The sequence below is a fragment of the Lepus europaeus genome, unplaced genomic scaffold (genome assembly GCF_033115175.1).
Source record: "Lepus europaeus isolate LE1 unplaced genomic scaffold, mLepTim1.pri SCAFFOLD_3_1, whole genome shotgun sequence".
NCBI classification, from domain to species: Eukaryota; Metazoa; Chordata; class Mammalia; order Lagomorpha; family Leporidae; genus Lepus; species Lepus europaeus.
The window spans coordinates 5,505,835-5,529,354 of NW_026909276.1; the positions used below are offsets into that span (position 1 = coordinate 5,505,835).

The window sequence follows — 23,520 nt, forward strand, 5'->3', positions numbered from 1 at the left end:
GACCTCAAGCTCATCCCCGCCAAGTGCCCTAAGGAGCTGCTCACAGGTGCTTGTGCCATGGGGGGCCCAGCTGTGTCCCCTTCCCTCTGGGTCACAGGTTGGGACCCGCTCGGCTCTGTTTCCCTGTAGGCCTCATCTGCCTTGGGACCTACCTCCTGGCCCTCATCTTCACACTGAACTCTGGCCAATACTGGCTCTCCCTGCTGGACAGATATGAGGACTCCATCCCCCTGCTCATCATTGTATTCTGCTAGATGTTCGGATCCTCTATGTGTATGGCATTGACAGGTACGAGGGAGGAGGCAGCAGGGAGCTGGGCTGGGGCCAGCCTCAGGGGGTGCAGGGCAGACAGCAGAGAAGCAGCCCTGAGTCCCAGGAGGGGGCTCTGCAGGGCCCCCCAGGGGGCAGTCCATGCCCCTCTGGCTTCCAGATTCTCCTACACCTAGCTGTGCAGAGCGAGCGCTGACAGCAGCATTGGGAGACTGCCCAGAACTTGGGGTGTATGAGCATGGAGGCCACAGCAAGAGCAGGCCCTCTGCCACATGGCCAAGCAAGAGCCTTGGTCTGGGTCCCCCACAGCAGCCTGGGTGCAGATACAGCAGAGGAACGAGGGGTGGGTGGGCAGTGGGGCTGGGGTCCTCAGCCCGGGATACCTATGTTGTAGTGGGGGGCTGTTATCTCCCTGGAGCTCCAGGCCTTTCCAGAGGGAGGGCCTTCAGCCCCCACTTGGCCACCTTGCTGGGTGGGGTGGCCACCAGACAGCAGCCTGAGAAGCTATAAAGGCAAGCTGCTTCTGAGAACCGGTGTGCAGGCACAGGTGTACAGCTATAGGTGAGCAGGCCAGGTGTGTGAAGGCCAGGCATTTGCAGGCCTGGTGTACAGGTACAGGCATGCAGAGGCACAGGTGTGCAGGCACAGGTGTGTGCAGGCCAGGTGTGTGTAGGCCAGGCATGCAGAGGCCAGGTGTACAGGTACAGGTGTGCAGAGGCACAGGTGTGTACAGGTACAGGCGTGCAGAGGTACAGGTGTGCAGGCACAGGTGTGTGGAGGCCAGGTGTGAAGAGGCCAGGTGCACAGGTACAAGTGTGCAGGCACAGGTGTGCACAAGCCAAGTGTGCAGAGTCCTGGTATACAGGTACAGGTGTGCAGGCACAGGTGTGTGGAGGTACAGGTGTGTGCAGACCAGGAGTGTAGAGGCCAGTTGTACAGGCACAGGCGTGCAGAGGTACATGTGTGCAGTTACAGGTGTGCAGACACAGGTGTGCAGAGGCCAGGTGTGTGCAGATATAGGTATGCCCAGGTGTGTACAGGCGAAGTGTGCAGCAGCCATGTGTGCAGGTACAGGTGTGCAGCTGAGGGGCAGGCCAAGGTACACAGGGTTGGCCACGCTCTGGTAACATGCAGTGTGGGTTTGGCCGTGCGCATGGCCCCACAACTGTGCAGCTGTGCTTGGCACTGTACATGTCCACACGTCCATCTGTGAAAGGCCCGGAGTACAGGGCAAGGCAGGCAGTCAGTGTCTCACCCAGGTCAGTCGACACCGTCCCAGCCTCTGTCTCCAGGTTCAACAAAGACATTGAATTCATGATTGGGCACAAGCCCAACATCTTCTGGCAGCTGATGTGGTGGGTTGTCAGCCCCCAGATCATGCTGGTCATCTTCCAATTCTACTTTGTGGTCAAAGTCAGCAAGGAGCTGACCTACAGTGTCTGGGACCCCAGCTACGTGAGTGCCTAGGGCCACCCATGCCAGAAGGGTCACAGGTCGGGGCGGGGGCCCTGCATGTGCTCAGGGGAGGGTTGCAGTTTGGGGTGGAGGCCATATGTGTGCTCAGGGCAGGGTCGAAGGTCAGGGTGGAGGCCATGCATGTGCTCAGTGGAGGGTCACAGTTCAGGGTAGAGGCCCTATGTGTGCTCAGGCGAGGGTTGCAGGTCAGGGTGGAGGCCATTAGTATGCTCAGGGGAGGGTCGCAGGTCAGGGCAGAGGCCCTGCATATGCTCACCTCTGGCCTGGTTCTCCCCCAGGAGGAGTTCCACAAATCCCAGCAGGTCAGGTACCTGCCCTGGGTGTACATGGTGGTGGTGGTGGTGGCCTGCATGCCCAGCCTCATCATCCCCTGCTTTGCCATCTACAAGCTCATCAGGGGCCACTGCCAGAAGCCAGGGGACCAGCAGGGCCTGGTCAGCACGCAGTCCACGGCTTCCATGAATGGGGACCTCAAGTACTGAGGGGCCCAGCCCTAGGCTGCGTGTGTCTGTGTGAGTGCACGCATGCACACATTTATGTGTATGTGTGAGCATTGCATATGTGTGTGCACTAGCTTGAATGTGTAGACATGTATGTTGTACATGTGTATATTCATTCATGTGTATGTGATGTTTCTCCATATGCATACATGTCTATGCATATGTGTGTGTACATGTGAGTTATGTCAGCATTGTGTGCATGCCTAGATATGTATGTATTGTGTGCATATATGCCTGTGTGCATACATGTACATGTTTTATGGGTGTGTACATATGCATGTGTATGTGTGTATGTGCATCTGTACATATGTAGCTGTATATTTTGTGCACATGTGGACATGTGCATCGTGCTTACACGTATACGCACACTGCTTGTATGCACGTACATGTTTGTGCATATCCAGGTGCACACATATTCACATACATGTGTGCATCTGTGTTTACATGTTCATGGCACACATGTGTACCATGTGGGCCCAGTCTCCTTGTCATGAACACGGTACAGCATGCCACACAGCCCTGGGTATGTCCCTCAAAGTCAAGAGCTGAGGGGTGGGGAGGCTGCACCTGCTGCACCCCAGGTTGCCATGGACAGCCGTGGAGCCTGGAGCGTGGGCTGCTGACTTGGCCCCTACAGCCATTCTCATTTCCCAGTCCCCTCCCTGTGCCCTCCCCTTAGCTACAGACCCTTGATCTAGAGACCCCCGAGGTCAGGGTTTGGGCCTTTTTACCAGAAGCCCATTGAGCCTGTGGTGACATGGCCACACACCCCCCATGCCCTGGCCCCGCCGCCCCTGGCTTAATGAATACTCACCATTTAACCATTGCTTCTGCCTGCCATGGACAGACACCCTGAATGCAGCTCAGTGCAGCCCAGCCGGAGGAAGACATCAGCTGTTTTCTTACAGGGACATTAACTGTGAATTTTTAGCCAGATGTTGGGAGAGAGGGTTACAGGGGAACTTGGCCCTGGCCCCTGCCAAGGACACTGCATGCCTCCTGGCCCCCCTGGAGCCCAGGGCTGTGTCAGGGTGGATGGCCCTGGAACTTGGCACCAACCTCAGCCCCATGCAAGCTGTGCCTGTGGCGTCTGCTTCCACAATGGCCACCTCCACATCCCGCAGAAAAGCCTGGGTGCTTCCCTTCAAGCGGACTTTCTAGAATTCTCACAAGTTGGGCTGGGATGCTGGGGGATCCCCTTCCTCCCAGAAACCCTGGCAACAAACTCCAGTTCTGCAGTTCAAGCTACCCGGCACACTGCAGACATGGAGCAGGACGGAGCTTGGACATGTTCTGACCACTCAGCACTCACCTCTCCACTGCCCTGCAGTGCCCCTGGCACAGCCCAGCCAGGTGTGCCATCCAGGAGGCTGGTGGTTGTGTGACACCTCCGGAACACAGTGCTGCTGCTTGGCATCCTTGTCAATGTGACAGACAGGCAGGTTCATGGACATCAAGTGTCCCCATTTAAATAAACCACTGCATCCACTGTTCTCAAGTGTGCATCCAGATGGGCGAGTGTGTCCCCAGGGACAGTATGGCTGATGGTCAGCTCCACTTCCCTGTGGGCTGCAGTCAGGACGCTGTCCACAAAGCCATGTGCTGTGGCGGGGACAGGCTGGGCATTGGGCAGGACTGTCTGCCTCCCAAAGGCCCTGTCCCTGCTGTGCTCAGTGGAGGTCATCCCAGGGACTCCTATAGCTCTGGGGAGGGTGTGGGCTCCACTCTGAGGCCCCCAGGCTGGGTTAGGGAGCAGGTGCAGCCCCTGGTACAGGCCACATAGGACTGGCCAGGAAGCCATGTTCAGACTCCCGAGGTGTCAGGAGATAGGTGTGGCCTGAGGACTAAGCCCCCTCCTATGCTGCCCCAGAAGCAGGGAAACCACAGCCACCACAGCCACATGTGGCCAGGCAACAGCCTTTATCTGCTGACCCTGTCGGGAACTGCATGGCATGGGGAGGTCAGGGGCTGCCAGGGTCCTGGGTGGAGGGTGGGGGTCCCTGGTGATGGATGTTCTGGGTCTTAAGGGGTCCACATTCTCCACTCAGCTTCACAGGATGTGGCCACCTTGGCAAACTGAGGGTGGGAGAGGGGAGTGGGGACCTCTGACCCTGTCACCAATGAGCATGAGTCTGCATTACCTCAACATCAAAACACTTGTTACAGATAAATAACTAAAAGCCAACTCACCATGCCCCTGAGCGTCCCCAACAGGAGCACATGGCTGTCGTGGGGACAGCTCTCTCTGTGGTGGTACCAGCCTACAGCTGACATTGGACATGCTCATGGGAAAGGGGCCAGGGATGTGGGCATGGCCAGGCCCCAGGTTACCAATTAACAGGGCTCCATCAGCTTTCCTTTAAATAAACCGGAGGATGTGACAGAGGGGACGCTTGGGCTCTAGGCCAGCAGAGGGTGCAGGTGCAGTGTGGTCTGGATGCTCCCAGAGACACTGGAACGCTATGGCCCAGGACCTTGGCCCAGACCCAGCCTTGGATGTGTGGGAGGATGAGAGGCCCCAGTGGGACAACAAGCTCCAGTACCTGCTCAGCTGCGTGGGGTTTGCTGTGGGGCTGGGGAACATCTGAAGGTGCCAGACCCACAGTGGAGGTGAGCCCACCAGCCACATGCGGGTACCCAAGGGACTGGCCTTCCCCACCCCTGATCTCTGGGCAGCACCACTGTCCCAAAAAGCCAGACATGTGGGGCCCCAGGAAGAGCCCAGCCTTGGCATCTGAGCCCTGGGGACTTCAGGGGCCTGCCCATGGGGTCCCAGGCCAGCATGCAGCTCCATTCCCAGTGGCGCTGCCCCTCGGTGTAGAGCCAGTCTCTAGGGGGTGATCACCCTGGTGTCCACGTTCATGGGGGTTGGCATCTCCCAAGGCTCCTTGCAGGGTGACAGGAGTCCCAGGCTCACCAGCAGTCACAACACACGGATGCACCTGTGCGGCCCACACGTGTGCACCAGCCAGGGGCTGCTGCCCTCAGGTCTGTCATTGCCCAGGTGCCCCCATGTGATGGGCTGGCCTGGGACGCCCAACCCTCTCCAGTGAGGAACCTGGGGAGATTCCCCCAGGGGCCAGGGCCTCGGGGACGCAGAGGTCGGGGGACGGGGCTTCTCATCAGTGATGCAGGTGAGGGAAGAGTGGCTGCCCCAACGTGCTGCTATGGCACCTGTTTCCAGATGCGGCAAGCATGACCAAACATGCCAGAACATTCTGTCTTCTTACTCCCTGTTCCTCCCCAGTCTGCACTGATGGGTGGTCTCACCCCAGCCACTCAGTGCCCATCACCCATCACTCAGAATTTTGTAGAGTGCTCCCACATCTTGCACAGCCACACTCACCCTCCTCACTCCTGGGCAGTTTCAGGGTCTTCTGAGCTTGTGGCCCTTCCTCGTCCTCACGCCAGCTCCTGTTCCAGGTGTCTGCTTGTCCGCTCCACCTGTTTACACTGGCTGTGCCCACTCTACCTGTCCACACTGGCTGTACACACTCTGCCTGTCCACATTGGTGACATATACACTATCCACACTAGCCATGCCCACACTGCCTGTCCACACTGTATACACTGTCAACACTGGCTGCACACACTCTGCCTGTCCACACTGGGCATGCCCACTCTGCCTGTCCACACTGGCCACTTACACACTTTCCACACTAGCTGTGCACACTCCTGTCTACACTGACCACACACACTCCACCTATCCACGCTGGCCACACAGATGGCCTCTGAGTCTGCCCCACAGTGCTGCCTGGCTGGTTTATTCTCCCACGAGGCTGAGCATGCAGCCAGCAGCTATGCGAAGCATACGCAGCCAGAACCCAGGCCAGCCGCTGGCAGCACACCAGGCGCCCCGATGGGGAGCAGAGGGTGGCTGCCCCTGACCCCTGTGTCCTGATGGGGGCCTTTCTCATCCCCCTACTTCATCACCATGGTCTTTGAGGGGATCCCACTCTTCCACATCGAGCTCGCCATCGGCCAGCACCTGCACACGGGCAGCATTGGGGTGTGGATGGCCATCTCCCCCTACTTGGGCAGCGTAGGCAGGCCACCCCCTTCTCGGCTCCCCAGGAGGACCTGCTCTGCATGTGGGTGGCACCGCTCCTCCCCTGCTGTGTGACACTTTGTCCTCACTGTCTGCAGGGCCGGGCTGCTTCACGATGTCCTTCCTGGTCAGCCTGTACTACAACACTATCCTCACCTGGGTGCTGTGGTACTTCCTCAACTCCTTCCAGCACCCATTGCCCTGGAGCTGCTGCCTGCTGGAAGGCAACAGGATGGGTGAGGGCGTGGCCAGTGTGGACAGGTGACCTCTCCTGTTCACTGGTCCCCGCTGGACCCAGGAGCCACCCAGATCCCCATCTGCTCACACACCAGGCCCTGAGCCTCCCTTCCCCATCTCAGCCTCAGAGGGAGGTGAGAGAGCATGGCTGGGCTGGAGGTTGGGGGCCGCTTCAGTGCAGGGCAGCCGTGCTGGTGCCCATGGCCCTTCTGGCTTTTGGGTCAGAGCGTGCACTGGGCCCCGGGCCCTGTGGCCGGCCCATGACGGGGCCGCTGGCTACAGGGTTTGTGGCAGAGTGCCAGGGCAGCAGCGCCATGAGCTACTTCTGGTACCAGCAGATGCTGGACATCACTGCTGACATCAGCGACAGTGGCACTGTCCAGTGGCGGCTGCTCATCTGCTTGGTCATCTGCTGGGCTGTGGTGTATCTGTGCATCATCAGAGGCACTGAGACCACTGGGAAGGTGAAAGCAGCTTCCTCTGACTCTGAGGCCCCCTCCCCATGCTGCCAGTGTTGGCTCGGCATGGGGGGGGCAGGCACACTTAGGGCCCCACGGGCAGCTTCTCATCCTGATGACAGTCTCTGCCCTGAACCACACTCTGTGCCAAGGCAGCCATGCTGGCTCTCTTCTGGCAGCCACCGTGACTTCTCCCTGCCCCTCCATCTCAGTGGACAGTGCCTCTCGTAGCCACTGTTCCACTGGGTCTGGCCTGAGGAGCCCCCAATCAGCCAGCACCTCCCTGGTGGCTCAGGTTTGCCTCTGCCTCCTCCAGACGTTCCCCATCTGGTCTTCTTCCTCTGCTCTTTATGCCTCCACTCTGCCTCCTGTGTAGCGGAGGCACTGTCAGGCTTCTGACTCTCGCTGGATCCTAGAGCTTCACCAGGGAGGAGGGCGCATGTAGCTCACGGTCTGGAGGTTCAGGCTCCAAGATGGGTAGCGCCTTCAGTTCAGGCAGCCGGGCAGCTGCAGGGTGGTGGTGAGGGACCACCCCGGGGGCAGAGACACAGGGGGCTCACAGCTCTCAGAACCCGTGCTCCTGCTGAAACCACCCCTCGAAACCCTGCCGTGACATCCCTGGGCCCCACCAAGTCAACAATGCATGGGGTCTGCACCCAAATCCCCTGGCCAAGGCCATGCGCCCACTGGCTGGTACCGGATCTCAGGGCCTGTCACAGGCCATCTTCAGGTGACACACGTGCCCCATGTGCAGTGGCCTGCATGCACTGTCCTCCAGGAACAGCCCCCCCCTTCCCTTCTACTCCTCTCCAAGCCTTGGCCATGTTCTTACACTTACTTAAAACATGTGATAAAGAGCAGACACTGGTTTCTCTCACAGACAACTGGCTTCTCAGGGCCTTCCCTTGGGGCCGCTGGGGCACACGGGTGGGGGGTGTTGAACACTCATGGCATGGCCAGGGCTCCTCACACTCCCTGCCCCAGGGTGGCCCACACAATCCAGCAGCCACCAGCCTGACCCTTTTCCCACGAGGCTCAGAGGACAGAGCCAGTGACCAGACCCTGTGGCTCTCACAGATCATTCTGTTAGGAATGTGCTGGGGAGGCCCTGTGGCTTTGGTCTGTGTGGGGATGTGGGGCCGGCCCTGGCCCACCGCTGACTGGGAGCCACCAGGACAGGGGAAAGAGGGGGCTGGGCTGAGAGCCTGAGGTGTACACAGGAGGACCGAAGGCAGGATGAGGGGCAGCCTCGGGTGGGGGGAGGGGGCCTGCCTGTCCCAAGTGCTGATGCCCACCTTAGCAGACCCACGGGGCCTGTGTGACCATACACCTTCAGAGCTTGACCCAAAGCACCATGCCTGTGTGGTACCTTGGGCCACGTGAGTGGTCACAATGGGGCAAGGCCCCTGCCTCGCTCCTGCAGGGCCACTGTGCATCTGACCTGGCATCTCCCCCAGGTCATCTACTTGACGGCCCTGTTCCCTTACTTGGTGCTAACCATCTTCCTTTTCAGAGGCCTGATGCTGCCCGGTGTCACGCACGGGCTCCGCTACCTTTTCACCCCCAACATAAGTGGAGGGGGGGCAGGGGGCACCCAGTGGACAAGGGAGGAGGGCCTCAGGGTCTCAGCAGGGTTGGGGCAAAGACTTTGGTCTGGGGTGTGTGGATTGGTGCACCTGCAGGAAGTCCAGGTGCTGACAAGGTGGGAGCGTGGTGGGGGGGGGGCTGGCAGGAATCAGCTGTCACCTGGGGCAGAAGTGTCCAGCAGGTGTGGCACACAGGACCAAGGGGCTTCTACTCAAGAGCCTGCAGCACTTCTAGACCATTCCATTGTTCCAGGATCCCAAGTGGGTTTCCAGGGCTGCTGACCGCCACCAGGAGTCGGTTGCACACCTGGGCATGAGGCTGTCTGCCCAGACACCCAGCAGTGGGCAAATGGGGCAGTGGGTGCAAACACCCCTGCCCAGGGGCCTCACGTGGCCAAAGCCACGCATGGGAGAGGGCAGGGAGCATACCCGGGTCAGAGTCAGCTCAGATCTGGTTCTAGGCCCCACCACTGAGTGCCAGCCACACTTTGCCATGGGTCTGATGAAGCCACAGTTTGCTGGCTGCATCACAGAACAGGGGAGCCGTGTCAGCTGCCAGGCCAAGCAATCTCTCTCCTGGCACAAAGTCCTGAACGGTTCTTGGAATCTGTACAGGTCACACCTGGTTATGGTGTGACCCAAAAGGGTCAGGGAACATTCTGGAACAGCATCTGCTGTGTTCATGTTCCAGATGCAGATTCTCCAGAACCTGTGGGTGTGGCTGGATGCAGCCACCCAGATCTTCTCCCTGTCCCTGGCCTTCGGTGGACACGTCGCCTTTCCCAGCTACAACCCACCCAGGTGGGCAGCTGCCCTAGCTTGCTTGGCACCCTGGCGATGCGGTGCCAGCCAGCTGGGGATGAGATGGGGATGGTGCTGTGGGACCTGCTGGCCTGGGATGGGCTCCACCTAGCTTGTCTGTTCCAGGGGCTGCTGTGTGTGCCCAGCCTGACTGTGGCCTGGGGCAGGTCTGGGGCCCACAGGGTGCTGAGTACAGCTCTGAGCCTTTCCACAAACAGTCAAGGAGTGGAGCAAGGCAGTAGGGAGGGGCCCAGGCTCAGTGGGTGGGGGCCCTTCCGAGGCCCTGAGTGCCCCCTTGTGCAGGAACAACTGTGAGGACGCCATGGTCATCTCCCTGGTGATGACCTCCCTGTATGCCTCTGTTGCCATCTTCTCCATCATGGGCTTCAAGGCCACCACAGACCACAGGCAGTGCCTGGACCGGTGAGGCCGGGCCATGCCATGGGCAGGGGTGGGGCAGGCACACCAGTGTTCCCAAGGACTCTCACTGGAAAAAGGGTCTTAGATGAAACTCGGGTGTGAATGGAGCTGAGGTCACCCTGGGGATTGTGGGCCCCGAGTAGGGGACAGCCACGGGGGCAGGAGAGGTGCCCTCTGGAGCCTCTGGGGGGATGCCACCTGACCCCGTGTGCCCGGGGCCTCTAGGATCACATGCACTATGCATGTCTCTGCTCTGAGACATGCATAGTGCACAGCCCTATGGCAGCCCCAGGAAGCCTATGCTGCCTGAACGACCCTGAGGCCCTCCGCCCGGCCATCCAGACACGTCTCATTCAGTGTGTTGGGTGGGCTGCAGCCTCTGGCACAGGGAGCTCTGCCCCTGCAGAGTACGCATACCCGGAGGGGGCTTCAGGCACCCAGTGGGTGGGGCAGAACCCCACGGGTCCTGCTGAACCCGTCAGCACCCAGGACGGCCCCCACATGCAGAGCCAATGGGTGGCATCTGTGCCGACCCCATACCATTCAGAGGGAGGAGGCAGAGGACAGGCCAGCCATGGCCAGTGAGGCAGGAGCCGATGCCCCAGGAATACTGTGTGAGCGTGTGTGTGCTTCACACATGTGTGTGTGTGCTTCATGTGCACCTCATTTGTGCCTCACATGTGGGTGCCTCACCTCAGCACCACCCTTACCAGTGCAGGAGGGGCTTCTCCAGCTCCTTCACCTGGATCCCAAGGACAGGGTCCTATCATGTCTCAGCCGGACTCCTGGGGTTCCATGGAGCATAGCAAGTGGTGGCCATGCTGCACTGTGCAAAGCTGCTTCTCTATGTTCCAGGGCTCCCACTCCCAGGGTCTCTGCCGACTCTGGGTTAGAGGGTGCTGGGTTGGGGTTCCCACTCCCGGGGTCTCTGCCAACACTGGTGAGGAAGTGCTGGGCTGGGGCTCCCATTCCGGAGGCCGTACCCCACACTGGGGGTGCTGGGCTGGGCTGGGCACCTGGGGCATCAGGATGAGGCTTGCGCTTCCTGCCCTGGCTGTACTTAGCCCTGCTCTGCATGGCTGTGTGAGACCCTGCATCATACAAGGCACCAACACCCCCACACTGAGTGTGGTCAATGGCACCATCACTCATGCCTGGCACCCACCTGACATGTGGCTTCCTCTGTGAGGCACATCCCAGCCTCCCGCACTTAGGACACCTGATGTGGGGCCTTCTGAGCAGCCTGACCAGCTGCTGACAGAACACAGCAAACCTGTGGAAGACATGCACTTGAGCGACCCAGGAAGCTGACATGGGAGGGTTGGGCTTCGCTGGGCCCCTGGCTGGGAGACTCAATGCCCAGATCAGAGCTCAGTGGACTGTGCAGGAGGGCGACAGGAGCAACTGTGTGGACAGCGAGCCCCAAGGCTGACCTCGGGAGCCACGCGATGCCGAGTGTGGGTGGACGGGGGCTCTCAGGTCATGAGGCGGGGGTTCCCAGCCCCAGAGTGCCTGACCCTCAAGTCCTGAAAATGGGGGGGCTGGGCCCTTCAGCTGAGCTGCAGAAACTGATGCCCCTGTGCCAGCCTGGGGCATGCAGGATGAGGCCACCCCCTCCTGGAGCAGGAGTGCATGCAGGTCACCCTCAGGAACATAGGGGTGGCCAGGCCAGGCCCCCAGGGTGCTGTGGGCCCTGTGCCTGGACGTATCTGCTGGCCTGGGCAGTGGTGGCAGCACAGGCCCCACAGTCTTACCCCGTGTCCCCGCAGAAACATCCTGGGCCTCTTCGACGAGTTCGACTTCCCAGAGCAGCACATCTCCAGGGCCAGTGACGAGGCCGTCCTCACACAGCTCAATGCTACACAGCCAGAGAGGCTGGCCCTGCTGCCCCAAGGGTCTGCCACCTGGACAAGGTAGTGCACACAGGGCTGCCGGGGCCACCCCAGGCGTTGGGTCAGGCCACAGGGCTGCGAGCCTGCCAGAGTACAGTGGAGCCCTTGTCCAGTGGGGTGGCTTCAGGGCCAGGCTGATGGGCACCTAGAGCCTCCCAGAGGGATGGTGGGCATGGTATCCCTACAGGCGCATCTGTGGCCTGCACAAGTGGCCCACCATGGGTTCCCAGTTGCAGAGCACCTGGAGCCTCCCGGAGAGGCGGTGGGCACAGTGTCCATGCAGGCGCATCAGCGGCCTGCTCCCATGGCCCACCATGGGTTCCTGGGTTGCAGAGCACCTGGCAGTGGGTGCAGCGTCCATGCAGGCACTCACGTAGCCCACCACGGCTTCCGGTTGCAGAGTGCCTGGAGCCTCCAGGAGGGGCGGTGGGCATGGCATCCATGCAGGCGCTCACATGGCCTGCACTCATGGCACACCACGGGCTCCCAGTTGCAGAATGCCTCGGGCCCAGTCTGGCCTTCATCATATTCACGGAGGCCATGCTGCACATTCCGGGGGCGCCCGTGTGGGCCGTGCTCTTCTTCAGGATACTCTTTACCCTGGGGCTCTCGGCCATGTTCAGCAACATGGAGGGGATCATCACGCTGCTCCTGGACATGGGGGTCATCCCCACGGGGATCCCCAAGGAGGCTCTCACAGGTGAGTGCACAGCTCAGTCATAGGGATGCCTGCTGCCTCCCATACAGAGTTCAGGGGCCCTGGGCTAGCCTGCTCCCCTAGGACAGCCCAGCGGCTCCGGGCAGGACACAGGTGGACCTGCCCTGACCGTGGCCTGCTGAGGCCAAGCTCTCACCCACCTCTGGCAGGCGGGGCAGGGTGGGGGAAAGGGGCAGGTGCAGGCCTCCCACCCAGAACCTGCACCCCAGGGCTGGCCTGTCTGGCCTGCCTGCTCTCGGCCACCTGCTTCATGTTGCAGTCCAGAAGTTACTGTCTCGAGATCTTCAACAGCTATGCAGCCTCCCTAAACCTCATAGTCTCCGCCTTCTTCGAGGTGGTGAGGGTCATCTACACCTACAGCCTGCGGCAGTGAGCTGAGGTCCACGGGGAACCTGGGGGGTGGGGAGGGCCCCGCAGTGCTGCTGAGCCCAGTGTCTGTGCAGGTTCTCTGATGACATTGTGTAGATAATGGGGCCATGGCCAGGCCTCTACTGACGGGCGCTGTGGCTCGTGGCCAGCCCCCTGCTCCTCCTGAGTGCCTTCCTGGCCTACCTCATCCTGCTGGCCCAGAGGATGCCGAGCTACCAGGCCTGGAACCCTCAGCACGTAGGTCCTCCCATGGGGATCAAGGGGCCACAGTGACCTGCAGGGCAACCCTGGTAGGACTAGAGCCTCTCAAGGGCCTCAGAGCAGTGTCCAGACCCTGGAGACATCGGTCCTTCCAGCCCACACTTTCCACTTGCTGTGGGGACAGGCAGCCAGGGAAGCAACAATTCCAGTGTCTGGGAGAGGTTGGGAGGTAGACTGGAGAAGGGTCACTCCCTGCCTGGTCCACACAGGGGACCGTGCAACACCTGGCCTGGGCCGCCCCTCCCAGAGTGAGCACCAGAACCCCTCAGGGTCTGCCTGGGGGAAGTGAGAATTTTCTGCTTTATCCCTGGGGTCTCAGACCACACCTCACCTGTCCACAAGTGTTGGAGGCCAGTGGGTGGGGACCACGTGCCCCTGCCTGCCCTGAGGGCTTCCACCCAGAGGGAGCCTCAAGCCCCAGCTCCCTCATCCCTGAGCACCCACCCAGGATGCTGCCCTCCTGTAGTCCCAGGGAGGAGCTGGGGCTGCCTCCGTGCACAGGTGGTCTGGTCAGCCTCACTCTGCCCAAGGCCTGGGGTCTGGGGCCCAGGGTCTGCCCTCTCCAGGCTGAGCTCTCTCTCTTGCACCCCCTGCAGGAGCAGTTCCCCTCCAGGCAGGAGAAACTCTACCCTGGCTGGGTGCAAGCCATATGCATGCTCCTGTCCCTGCTGCCTGCTCTGTGGGTCCCGGGCGTTGCACTGGCCCAGCTGGTGGCCAGGTGCAGGAGGCAGCAGCAGGTCACATGGCTGGACAGGAGCCTGAGGCTGCAAGACAGCAGGGCCCACTAAGGGGCAGGGATAGCCGTGGGTGACCTCATCACACCCTCCCACCGACTCTGCAGGACCCTTGGCTCCCCACATCTTAGGCCTGCTCTATCCAGGGTCCACTCTGCCCTCAAATGGGAGGCAGAGTCCACCCAGTGGCACACCCAGGTCCTGGCTGCCATAGGAGACCCTCTGTGTCAGTGCTGCCCACACAGCCTCAAGCTGTGGCGATGGACAAAGGGCAGGTGTGCTGATGGCAGGCCAGGCCCTGCACAGCTTCCCTGTCAGGAATCCAGCCCCAGGCTGACCCCCAAGTCCAGCTCAGGATAGGGGTAAGAGGTCATCTGCACACACGTGAGGGGGACGCACAGGTGCTGGGAGCCCAGCCAGGGAGGACTCTGGTAGACACTGCCAGGGTCAGCGCCCATGCTCGAGGGCAGAGGCTGCTGAAGTCAGAGTTCCTACCGTGGGGCCTCTCGGCCATTCCCTCCCGGTCACCAGCCGCCCTCCCCCACCAAGCACCCAGGCAGTCAGCCCACACCTGCCCACCCCACCCCCACTTCCTTCTGACCACAGACCCCAGCCTCACACTGCCAGACCAGTACCCACAGAGCCCCTAGCCTTTTCCCGGTGCCCTGAAGAAACACACAGCTGGCCACACTGCCTGAGGCACCTGGCAAGGCATGTGTGTGTTATCACCTAAGGAACATCTGTGCTGGGAGCAGCTCTTGCCACCACGAGTGTGACCAAGGCCCGGCTGCAGAAGAGCTGAGAGCTAAACACCCTCTCAGCCCCAGAGCTCCGTGCACATCTGAGCCCACAGTGGGGAAGGCTGGCACTTAGCCCTCCATCATGATACCCCCTCCCCACGCCATGCTGAGACAGGTGGCAGTGAGCATGGGGTGTCACACAGGGGAGCCCATACCACAGGTGGTATCCAAGAGTTCAGCCCTGTCTTGCTAGCTTGTACATCACTGCTGACAGCAGCTCTGAGCAGACAGCCAAGGGGACAGGAGCTCGCAGGAACCACAGGCATCTGCCCACTCTCAGTTCTGCCCTGTGGTGTCCCTTTGGCTAGCCCCCCCTATATGCTGTAGAGACCTCGTGGTTCATGACCTGCCCTCTGCACAATGGACAGTGCAGGCAGGGCCCCCACAGGGCTGGGAAGTGAGGGCAACTCTATCCCGACACTGCTGTTGTGGCCTGCAAACCCTACCACTGCCCTGAACGGCTCCAGGCCTGCCCTTCCTGACCACACCTCGCCTGGCCACCCTGTGTCCAGGAGCTTGGTCTGGAGGGGCCCTCGGGGGCTGGCAGTGGTGGTGTCGGAGCCCTGGTTCAGTGGCCAAGAGGGAAGGGGTGGGGCGTGGGGACAGAGACCCAGTGGACATCCAGCCTCCAGAAAACTCAGCCATGGATGTGTGGACAAATGGACACTCATGTGAATGTGGACATGGCCCAGGGGCTGCAGAGGGCAATGGTTGACCAGCATGACACCCCCATGGGCATGAGCCTTCCATGTGAAATCCCTGACTGGCAGGGGCTGGCACAGGAGCAGATGCTGCCCTTATGTGGCCAGAACAGAGAAGTCCACAGAGGGGCTCCTGGACACCCCTCCTGGACACCGTGTTCATGGGCAACAGCCGGCAGGGGCAGACAGGGCCACCACCACCACAAGGTCACCCGATGGGGGACTACAGTTAGCACAACCAGCAGGGGGCGCTGGGGAGCAGGGCATAGCCATCTTGTTTTTTGGGGGGCGCTATCCCTCACAGTAACAGCAGCCCCCACAGGTGAGACCAGTGAGCCAGCCCCCTGGGGGTTCCGCCCCTGTCAGGAGCTGCTCACTGCGAAGGCCAGAGCTCGGGCAGCAAAGAGGCTGATGCCGTTTCACCTGTGGGGATCCCGTGTCCGCAAAGTGGTCACTCAACACTGCATCCCCTGTAGGCACTGGATGGAGTCCTGGCTGCCCTGTTCCCACCCAGCTCCCTAATGGCCCTGGAAGACAGCAGAGGATGCCCAAGCACCTGGGCCCCTGCTACCCATGTGGGAGACCCGGATGGAGCTCCTGGCTCAATGTTGGCCAAGGCAGCCACCAGGGGAACAGATGAATGGGAGCTCTCTCCCCCTCCCTGTTGCTCTTAAATGAACCAATATATCTGAATTATGAAAGCTCAGCTTTTCCAAGGTTCGGCACTCAGTGAAGCCTGAGAACCTGAGTGACAGTACAGCAGGGGCTGGGGTTCCCAATGGGCACATCGGCTTAGTCACCAGGATGGTCTGGGGTTCCCGTGGGCACATAAGCTTAGTCACCAGGATGGTCTGTGGTCACCATGGGCACGTTGGCTTAGTCACCAGGACAGTCTGGGGTCCCTGTGGGCATGTCAGCTTAGTCACCAGGACAGTCTGGGGTCACCGTGGGCATGTCGGCTTAGTCACCAGGACAGTCTGGGGTCACCATGGGCATGTCGGCTTAGTCACCAGGACAGTCTGTGGTCACCATGGGCATGTTGGCTTAGTCACCAGAGTCTAGGGTCCCCTGGGCACGTCGGCTTAGTCACCAGGATGGTCTGGGGTCCCCCTGAGCAAGTCAGTTTAGTCACCAGGATGGTTTGGGGTCCCCTGGGCACATCAGCTTAGTCACCAGGAAGGTCTGGGGACCCCTGGGCACATCGGCTCAGTCACCAGGACAGTCTAGGTTCCCCTGGGCACATCAGCTTAGTCACCAGGATGGTCTGGAGTCCCCTGGGCACGTCAGCTTAGTCTCCAGGACGGTCTGGGGTCCCCCGGGCATGTCGGCTCAGTCACCAGGACAGTCTAGGATCCCCTGGGCACATCGGCTTAGTCACCTGGATGGTCTGGGCTGCCCTGGGCATGTCGGCTTAGTCACCATAGTCTGGAGTCCCCTGAGCATGTCAGCTTAGTCACCAGGACGGTCTGGAGTCTTCCTGGGCACATCAGTTCAGTCACCAGGACAGTCTGGGGTCCCCAGGGCATGTCGGCTTAGTCACCAGGATGGTCTGTGGTCACCATGGGCACGTTGGCTTAGTCACCAGGACAGTCTGGGGTCCCTGTGGGCATGTCGGCTTAGTCACCAGGACAGTCTGGGGTCCCCCTGGGCATGTCAGCTTAGTCACCAGGATGGTCTGGAGTCCCCTGGGCACGTCAGCTTAGTTACCATGACATCTTTTGAATGCAGCAGCAAGGGGGCACATCCCATGCCATAAAACCTGGCACGAGGCGCCAGGAGCCCTATCCAAGGTCCATGTCTGTGACCCCATCTGTGATATCCCGTTAGGTTCTGGAATTGCTCACAGCAGCTGAAATGTCACACAGGTGCCTGCTCTGCCAGGCTTCAGGCTGCCCAAGCCACACCTGTGGCTGAGGCCACTCCTTCACCAAGATCCCCCCCACAACACTGCCCTTCCTGCTCTCAGTAGGGTCCTCAGGTCACATCAGGCCCCCTGTATGCTGGGGCCTGCCTGGGGAAGGGGGCTCCCTACTCATCCTTGTCAGGCACTAGGCAGTGCCACACTGACAGATACGTGGCTCCAGCACGTGAACAAGACTCCCCCACAGCGGCCACATGTCCTGCCCTGCCATCTGAGGACGGGAGGGGAGTCCACACACACTGTGCCAGACACTGGCTCCAGAGGACCACTGCAGGGATGGAGGCAGGGACGGGGCGAGGGGAGGCCTGGGCAGAGCTGCACAGTGAACACCTTGGCTCAGGGACGCTCAGCCTGGACTTTGGATGAGGGGGTGGGTGGCTTGCTGCTCCCAGGTACATGTGGGTCAGTGCCCTGGGGTCTCCCCTCACTCAAGCTGGGCAGCTTAACCAAGCACACAGCACAGGGATTCCCTCGGCAGCCCTGGATCACTCGGGGGTGATGAGCAGGCCCGGAGTGGGGCACATGCTCACAGGCCCACAGCCCATGACCAGGTTTCCCACGAGCTGCTTCCTGGCTGTTCGTGGTGGGCTCTGCTCCCCTGCTGAGGACAGCAGGGAGGGGACTGACCTGAAGGAAGAAGGCCCCAAGGACAGGCCCTGCCCTGTGTCACAGATGACCCCTCCCCCCGACACCAATGTGCCCAGCTCCTCCAGCCTCAGTCCAGGATGGTCTTGAAGTCTGCGGTCAGGGCCGGGTCAGCTGCAGCCCCCAGGGCCTCCTGGTGGACGTCACCCAGGCCCAGCACAGAGGCACCCAGCAGGCTGGGCTGCTGCACCCGCTCGTAGTTGAGCACACTGAACAGCGTCCTGATGTGCGAGGTCCAGGGCTGGGCCTGGGGCACACAGGATGCAGCCTCAGGGGGGCTGCAGAGGGCAGGCAGCCACAAGCCCACCCAGCTTCCCAGGGTCCTGGGAGAGCCCAATGCAGAGCCGGCCCTCAGCCCACTGGCCGGGCTCCTCAGGGTTCCTGTCACTGCACCCCAGGAACCCTCACCCGGCAACACATGTGATCCTCAGGGATGCTAGGCTCCATCCACCTCCAGCTGAGCAGTAGCCTGGGGCTGGGGTCCACAGCACCCCCCCACACACACAGAGGCTAGGTCCTTGGAGTGACCGCAGCAACATTAACTGATGACAAAATCACCCCACCGTGGCAGAGGCACCAGCAGCCATGGGGACAAAGCCACAGAAAAGGCCATGGGGGACAGGGGGAGCCATGAGATGAGTCCTGCAGTCCTCAGGGGGCAGTGACAGCTGTTCTTCCCTCCCCTCCATGTGGCGCCACGGCAGGATTCCAAGGGACCTGGCCAGCTGCCCCCTGTAGGCTCCCAGGTCCAGCTGGGCACCTCCCCCAGCTCCTCATCCACTCACAGCAGGACCCATCTTTGGGCACACAGGCACAAGCCCATGAGCTTTTGTGTGGGGCAAGACGGAGGCCAGGTCACCTTCTCCCTGCGGAACATTCTGGCTCCCACCACAGAGTCCGGGTTCACAATGGGCTGCAGTCCGCTGGGCTTGGGGATGAAGCGCAGTCTGGTCATGGGCAGGGCTGACCTGGCCTGCTGCTGGACCTCTGCATCCGACAGCTTCCGCAGCTGTACCTGCTCCAGGTGCTGCCTGCAACACATCTGGGGCTGGGGTCAGGGTTGGGGTCAGAGGGGTTCAGGGCCATGGGCAGGGCCGACCTGGCCTGCTGCTGGACCTCCGTGTCTGACAGCTCCTGCAACCGCACCCACTCCAGGTGCTGCCTGCAACACGCCCGAGGCCGGGGTCAGGGCTGGGGTCAGAGGGGTTCAGGGCCAGGGTCCGGGCCGACCTGGCCTACTGCTGGACCACTGCATCTAACAGCTCCTGCAACCGCACCCACTCCAGGTGCTGCCTGCAACACGCCCAGGGCTGGGGTCAGGGACAGGGTCAGGGCTGACCTGGCCTGCTGCTGGACCTCGGTGTCCGACAGCTCCCACAGCTGCACCCACTCCAGGTGCTGCCTGCAACACGCCCCGGGGCTGGGGTCAAGGAACCTTGGTCCCTGTGGACACAGCATACTCTGCGGGGTGGGGTGGGGCCTACAGATGCCCTTGCCCACCACAGACACCTCCCAGGAACCCCCACATGGGGGTCTGAGGCTCCCATTCCACACCTGGCATGACTCAGCGTAATCAGTCCTGATCCCTCAGTCTGACTCAGCAGAACCAGGAGCCAGCATCTCCGTCACTCAGGCCCCATCCCCTGATGCCACCCCCACCAAGGTCATCCAGAGGGGATGCCTGTACCCCCAGGTGTCAATGCAGGAAGGGTCTCTGAGACTCATGACCCAAGTCCCTCAGAAGCACCCTGAGGGAACTGAGCCCAAGCATGAGCATACAGGGCCGCAGGCCAGCACAGGGTCTCTGCAGGCCAGCACAGGGCTACCGTGGGCCAGCATGGGGCCTCACAGCCTGTGGGGAGCCGGGACACAGACACCACACGTGGTACCTGATGCTCACGTTTTGCAGCCCAGACGCTCCTGTGGTAGAAGAGGAGCTGGTTCTTCTGGAATGTGGTCTCCATGACGTAGAAGAAGGACCTGAGCAGCCCCACCACATAAGTATCCAGCAGCCAGAACAGGAACCTAGCCAGGATCCCCTCCCTCAGTCTGTGCTCCATGGTCAGGATGTGGCCACGCCCTGGAATGAGGCAGACCCCACATGTGCACCCTCACAAGGCAGCCATGGTGGGAGTGCAGGGCACGAGGGGCCCTGCAGTCCTGAGCTGGCTGCCCTGGCTTTGGTGAACATGTTGCTGCACGTGTGCCGGCCCCTGGCACCCCATTGCACATGCGGCTCACGGGCAACGCTCGGGTTGGCACGCAGAGCAGACAATATGGAAAGGGCTCCCACGTGCAGTGTCAAACTCACAGCCTACGGGCGGAAGACCAGGGGCTGGCGGGACACACAGTGTGGTTACACGGCTGGACCCCTGGGGGCCCTGGCATCAGACATTGCAGGCAACTCAGGGCCCACCAATAACTGGCTCAAGAGAAACTGGGGAGGGGCTGGAGCAGGGCAGACCCTGACCATGGGGACGGCAGCTGGGCAAGCAGGGACAGCAGCCAGAGTCCAGGTCCCTGGTCTGGAGAGCCAACGGCACTGGGCCGGGTTTAATGCCCTCAGCCACCCACAGGTGGCTTACAAGGACCCGAAGGCAGAAGACGGCAAAGCCTGGGGAACAGGGACACCAAGGAGGCAGCGACGACGGCGCTGGGGACCTGGAGGCCACTCCTGGCTCCTGGCTTGGGGGCCGCTGCAGGCATTTCAGTGGTGAGCCAGAGGACGGACGCTGTCTCACAGTCTCTGACTCTCAAGGAAATGAGAAGCACACTCAGGCCAGCCTCTCCCTAAACGCCGTCCAGTGGGCTGGAAGTAATGGAAACCTCACCCGTGTGTGTGGCTGAGCACCAGCTAAACCAAGGAACCCGGCAGAGTAAAAATCCAGGAGCAAATGGCACCGCAGGAAAACACCCAGCCGAGGACGGTGCTGTGGAGCTGTCAGCTGAGCCAGGAGGTGGCAGGGCACAGGAGATGGCCCCCAGGGCCGAGGGTCCCACCACGCGCCTGTGTGGAGACTGAGAACTCGCCACCCCACGTCACCCCTGCGGTCGACCATGCTGAGCAGGCAGAGCTGGCCCTCGGGAGCCCGGCGCAGGAGCCATAGGACACCACCCAGGCCTCACGGTTCATGTGGGGTCCGCCACCTCAGAAGTCACCACAGAGGAACCGGTGCTGTGGAGTTGCAGGTTAAAGGACTGCGTGAAACGCCGGCATTCATGTGAGAGCCGGGTGCCAGTCCTGGCTTCTCCACCTCCCTGCTAATGTTCTTGGGAAAGCAATGGAAGATGGCCCCAGTGCTTGGGTCCCTGCACCCATGTGGGAGGCCTGGAGGAAGCTCCTGGCTTCAGCCTGGCCCAGCCTGGGTGGTTGCAGCCATCTGGGGAGTGAACCAGCAAATGAAAGCTCTCTCTCTCTCTTTTCCTCTCTTTCAAAATAAATCAAATCTTTTAAAAAGTAACTGATATCAAAATAACTGCATATTACTACACAAGGTGCAGCCAAAGCAGTACTTAGAGGCTAATGCATCACAGCCACACATCCACCATCAGAAGTTTATACAGAATGACAGGAAAGCCTGAAAAAGGCATTAGGAAGAAGATAAACAGAAATCACTGAAATTCAAAACAAAGGCTCAACAGAGAGGACCCCATGGGGACAACAGAACTCAGTCACTCTGAAGGTCAAAGGGCAATGGGGGAGGGGTGACAGGAGGCTGAGCCAGACACAGAGCCGCACTCAGCGGCCTGGGTAAGGCCATCAGGCCGATGCCGCAGACAGAGCGAGGGAGACAGGGTCCCCACACCTGCAGCGAGAGGGACCAGAAACAGGCCAGCACCAGCAGCACCACCTCTCCCATGCGCAGCCCACACTGGGAAAGCCGGCCCATCATGCCCCATGCAGCAGGAGGCCAGCTGGCCTGGCAGGAGGCAGATCCCCAACCCTGGCATCCCTGATCCCTCTGCGAAGGCAGTAGAGTGGCCACTGCCTGAGCACACAATGTCCGGGTGGGTGCACAGAGCAGTGCTAGGGGTGCCCGGGGCCGATGTCACGCCTCCCGCTGTGGGGGCATTTCCACGACACAAGGACAGAGTGGTCACCGCATATCTCCATCACTGGCCTGGTTTCTTGGGGAGCCTGGCAGGGCATCCACCCCCACAAGCCCTTCCCATTGGGTCCCTAGGGAGGCTGCCATCTGACTCAAGCCCCACCCATCCAGGAGCAGCCCAGGAGGGGGCACCTGCACTGGCAGAGACACTGCCACAGTCCCCTGGAGCTCAAATGGGAAACATGACAGGGGCGCTGGCTCAGCCACCCAGCGAGCCAGGGCAGGAGCCCCATTCCCTCCTCCTGGGCAGCATTCACAGGAAGTCTAACCTCGCTCCTCTCCCCTGCCCAGCACATGACCTGACATCCCCCACCCCACCCCATCAGCAGCTGACCTTCCAGTCCAGGGGGCGTGGGGCAGCCTTACCCACCACCCCCTCAGCTCCCGGCTTGGCACTGGCCAACATCCGTTCACCTGAGCTCACGAGCAGCCAGGGGCAGTCCTGCACCCTCACCTTCCAGGTCAGCTCCTGCAGGGAGAGTTTGGCGTGCTTCCCCAGCGAAATGAACTTCTTTGTATTCTTTGGGAAGCAGAGCTTGTTGGGCCTGGAGCCCCAGAGGCCGGGGGGAGGGCGTCACCAGGCGGCGCAGACAGGCCTGCAGGAACACGTGCACCTGCCACGGGCTGCTATGCTGCTGCAGGAGCCGCACCAGGCGCCAGGCGCCGGGAGCCCGTGTCCTCCTGGGGGTCAGCGGCTGGCCTTGGGGACCATACCTGCATGGCCGGCCCCCACAGCAGGCAGTGCATCCGGAGAAGTGAGCCGTAGGGGCACCGTGTGTGGTTCGCAAGCGGCTTCCGGAACATGGGCCGCATCCTCCAGTAGCACAGGAGCAGCTGGCGCGGACTGCGGCTACCCCCGGGCCTCAGTGTCCAGCCCAGGAAGATGGCCTCCAGCAGCCTCCAGGCACCCACCAGGCTGGGCCGCAGGGAGCTCAGTGGGAAAGACGTGTGGAGCCGCTCGCCGTAGCCCAGGTAGTAGAGGAAGCGCTTGGGCTCCGCATACACTTGAGCCTGCGGACGTGGTGACCACCGGGCGGCGGAGTGGCCAGGCTCCGGCTTAGTCCACTCCCGTGGAAGCCCTGGTGTGGTCTCTGAACACTCTGCAGGTGTCACCGCACAGGCCGGGACACACCCACGCCCCGAACTGCAGGCGGGCAAGCCCAGGGGTGCCCAGGCCTCGCCACCGCTGCTGTTCGGAACCTGTTGCGTGGCCGCGGGGCCCACCTGGGTCTCACACATGGTGCAGGAGGGCCAGGCCTCGGCAATGACGCCGAGCTCGTACAGAGGCGGCCCACACACCTGGTAGGGGCAGCTCGGGGCCACCAGCAGGTAGAATGCGTAGTGCACCAGCAGGAGCATGAACATGTTTCCCATGCGGCGCAGCAGCAGCCCTCACGCGCCGCTGTCGTGCAGCATCTCAGTCACCGTGTTGGGCAGGTAGCTGCTCACGCAGGTGGTGAAGGCCCAGGGCAGGCCCCCGCGGGCAACGTCCAGCAGCACGAAGCTGAAGGCTACGGCTCGGCCTGCGGCGCCAGTATCCCATATGGGCATTAGTTCATGTACCAGCTGCTCCA

General features: G+C 61.3%; 1 protein-coding gene across 1 annotated transcript; it reads right to left on the bottom strand.

The window, feature by feature from the left end:
• Window positions 1-17,907: 17,907 nt before the first annotated feature.
• Window positions 17,908-23,311, bottom strand: LOC133755050 (telomerase reverse transcriptase-like). The gene is given in 6 exon segments (XM_062185361.1): window positions 17,908-18,084; window positions 18,697-18,864; window positions 19,718-19,917; window positions 22,361-22,514; window positions 22,516-22,602; window positions 22,604-23,311. Coding segments are annotated over 6 exon segments (1,494 nt in total).
• Between the last annotated feature and the right edge of the window lie 209 nt (window positions 23,312-23,520).